The sequence below is a fragment of the Rhinolophus hipposideros genome (assembly GCF_964194185.1).
Source record: "Rhinolophus hipposideros genome assembly, chromosome: 4".
Classification (NCBI taxonomy): Eukaryota; Metazoa; Chordata; class Mammalia; order Chiroptera; family Rhinolophidae; genus Rhinolophus; species Rhinolophus hipposideros.
Genome location: NC_138050.1, coordinates 2606601 through 2609506, shown reverse-complemented (window position 1 = coordinate 2609506; position 2906 = coordinate 2606601). Strand labels below are relative to the sequence as shown.

Here is a 2906-nt window from a genome sequence, read left to right as displayed (position 1 = left end):
TAAAGTGAGAGAAGGGTGGATGTGAAAGCAGCAGCTTTACACTAAGGAGTTCTCAGGCAGGTCAGTTTTAGTAATGAGCGCAACTGAGGATCTGGAAACTGGTTACAATCATGCACCACTTAAGCATGGGACACATTCTGCGAAATGTGTCCTTAGGTGATTTCGCTGGTGTATGAACACATAAAACAAGAACAAAATAAAAGAAGACCCTGTCAAAGGTTATAACTAATGTTATAAAGAACTACTATGGTCCATTTCTCCATCCGGAAGGATGTTGGTGTTAAGGGAGAAAATAGCTACCATGTCTTCCAGTGCTTTGGCGAAACCTCAGACGCGTGGCCTTCTGGCCAAGCATCTGCAATTTCGTATTGTTGGAGCAGTCATTGTTCCTCTGGGGGTTGCAGCATTCTATAAGTTTGCTGCTCCTGAACCAAGGAAAAAGGCTTATACAGATTTCTACAGAAATTATGATTCCATGAAAGATTTTGAGGAGATGCGGAAGGCTGGAATATTTCAGAGTGCAAAGTGATTTTGAAGTGTAAAAAATTTCTTTGAGTTGACTTCCATGGAAGTTTGTCACTGACCTGTGTTCTTGAAGTAGGAAACATGGATATTTGGGCAAAGGGATAGTTTCTCTTGATAAATAAACAAATGTTGTAGACAAAAACAAAAAAAAAGAACTACTATGGTATTATATGAGAATAATTAAATTAGAAACACAGAACTTAGACAGCTCTGAAATTAGTTACAAATAATCAAATTATTTATTTGTATTCAGAACATTAATGTATTCTTATCAGCTAGTTTTCCAGGTTTGTGTAAGAAGCATTCATAAGTAAAACGCTCAGTAATGTTTTACTTATAAATTTTTAGACTGTATTTCTTGCAATAATTCAGTCAATTCACATTAAGATTAATTTATTATCCTATTTAGGATACCTCCTATCAGCTTCCCTCTTGATAAACAGTCTCTATATTTTTGAATTTTCCTATCTTTTCTTGAACTGAACTGGTCAGATTTGCTAATATTATCAGAAAGTTTTTTGTCTAAGTTTTAAACTAGCCTCTAAATCTTAAAAATGACTTTCACTGTGTATTTTGTGACCCTCTTTTGTTCAGCCATTTTAATTTAATAGTTAAATCCAATCAATTACTTCTCCCACCTCCATTGCTGAGGTTACCAACATCAATTCTTTCCTAAACTAAACAGCTTCCCTAATACTACTCGAGTCAAAATTAATGACAGGATTTAACTAAGACAGGAATAGAGAGGGCCCGTAGGGGGAGCTCTCACGCCCAATGTCGGAGAAAGCCCTACAGGAAGAACTCTGTATTATAACAGTCCCTCCGCCCTCTCTCCCCCCACTTCCTCCTCCTCCTCTATAAAAGAACTTCTCCTTTGTTTTGCTCAGTCTTGCGCGGGGCTTGACATGGCAGCAAATACCGGGTTGCTGTCTCCCCCCACCCCCAAATAAATCCTTTTTGCTGAAGGAATACCTGGCTGACTTCTGTTTGAAGTCAATACCTGCTACCTTCCATCCATTCTCCACAAAGTGGGAGTAATTATCTGCTTAAAATTTACATCATATTGTGTCACTTTTTCACTTAAAATCCTATTTATGGCTCCTGCATGCACTAGAATAAAATTCAAATTTCTTGGCACGGCCTGCAAGGCTCCACTTGAATCTACTCCTGCCTAGGTCTTCACCTTCATCTGGAGTCACTCTTTCCTCCAGCTAGTACTCTATCCCATTAATCTTCTAATTCCTAGCATAAATTTAATTCTTGCTTTTCCTGCTGTCTAGAACAATCTCCCCCTGGTTATTCTAATGGGCACTCCTTAGGCAGATCTCATTTTACGTGTTACTTCCTCAGAGGGGTCTTCTATGATCATTAGCATAGGTCTTATTGTTATTCTCTATATGGATGCGCTGTTTACTTCCTTCTTACAACCGAAGTAATTATTTTATGCATTTTGTGGACTCCCTGTTTGTTGACTCTTTCTAGCCTAGTCCAGAATATACATTCAATCATGATGGCAGAGATCGCATCTGTCTTATTTACGGTTATCCCTAGTATTTATCCTAGTATTTGGCATTACAAAGACACTCAGTTACTATTTGTGGAGTGAATAAACAACAAAGATCTAAATAAAAGTTCCACACTCTGCTAACAATCACTAATTTTTGTTTCCACCACTAAGCATTAATTGATAAAACTTTTCCTACTTATCAAGCTTGACAATTCCTTAGACTTTGATTTCTTACCCATGTTTTAGGGATAAAAGAACCAAAGTGCAATTCTTATCATAGCTACATATTAGTCTCCACTGTATGCATCTCTTCTTAAACTCTTTTTACCAATCTGACAATAGCAAAATGAAGATGATGACCCTATTCTCAGTGACAGTTTTATCTTATAGATATCGTCTGTTATTTCCAGAATCTCTTCTTCACTTATGTTATAAAAAAATAAGCAAGACACAGTTCTTGTGGGTGATTAAATGTTTTAAAATTATTCTGTGGAAAAATATTGATACATCAAAATGTTAGTAATGTAAAACAACAAACAGATACCATTACACACCTATTATAATGGTGAAAATCTAAACCCCTGACAACACCAAATGCTGCTGAGGACAGGGAACAACAGGAACCCTCATTCATTCCTGGTGGGAATGCAAAATTTCACTGTGGAAGACAATTTGGCAGTTTCTTACAAAACTAAACACTCTTCTCATAAGATTCAGCGATCGTACTCCTTGGTGTTTACCCACATGAATTGAAAACATGTCCACACAAAAACCTGCACACAAATGTTTATAGTAGCTTCAGTCACAATTGCTAAAACTTGGAAGCAACCAAGAAGTCCTTCAGTAGGTAAATGGATAAACTGTGATCCATTCA

The 2906-nt window shown here is 37.0% G+C and overlaps 1 protein-coding gene across 1 annotated transcript; it reads left to right on the top strand.

The window, feature by feature from the left end:
* Positions 1-301: 301 nt before the first annotated feature.
* On the top strand, positions 302-529 carry LOC308496936 (cytochrome c oxidase subunit 6C-like; the record flags this gene model as incomplete). Its single annotated transcript, XM_081046764.1, has 1 exon — positions 302-529. The coding sequence occupies one exon, from the start codon at positions 302-304 to the stop codon at positions 527-529; it is 228 nt and encodes a 75-aa protein (XP_080902890.1).
* Positions 530-2906: the final 2377 nt, after the last annotated feature.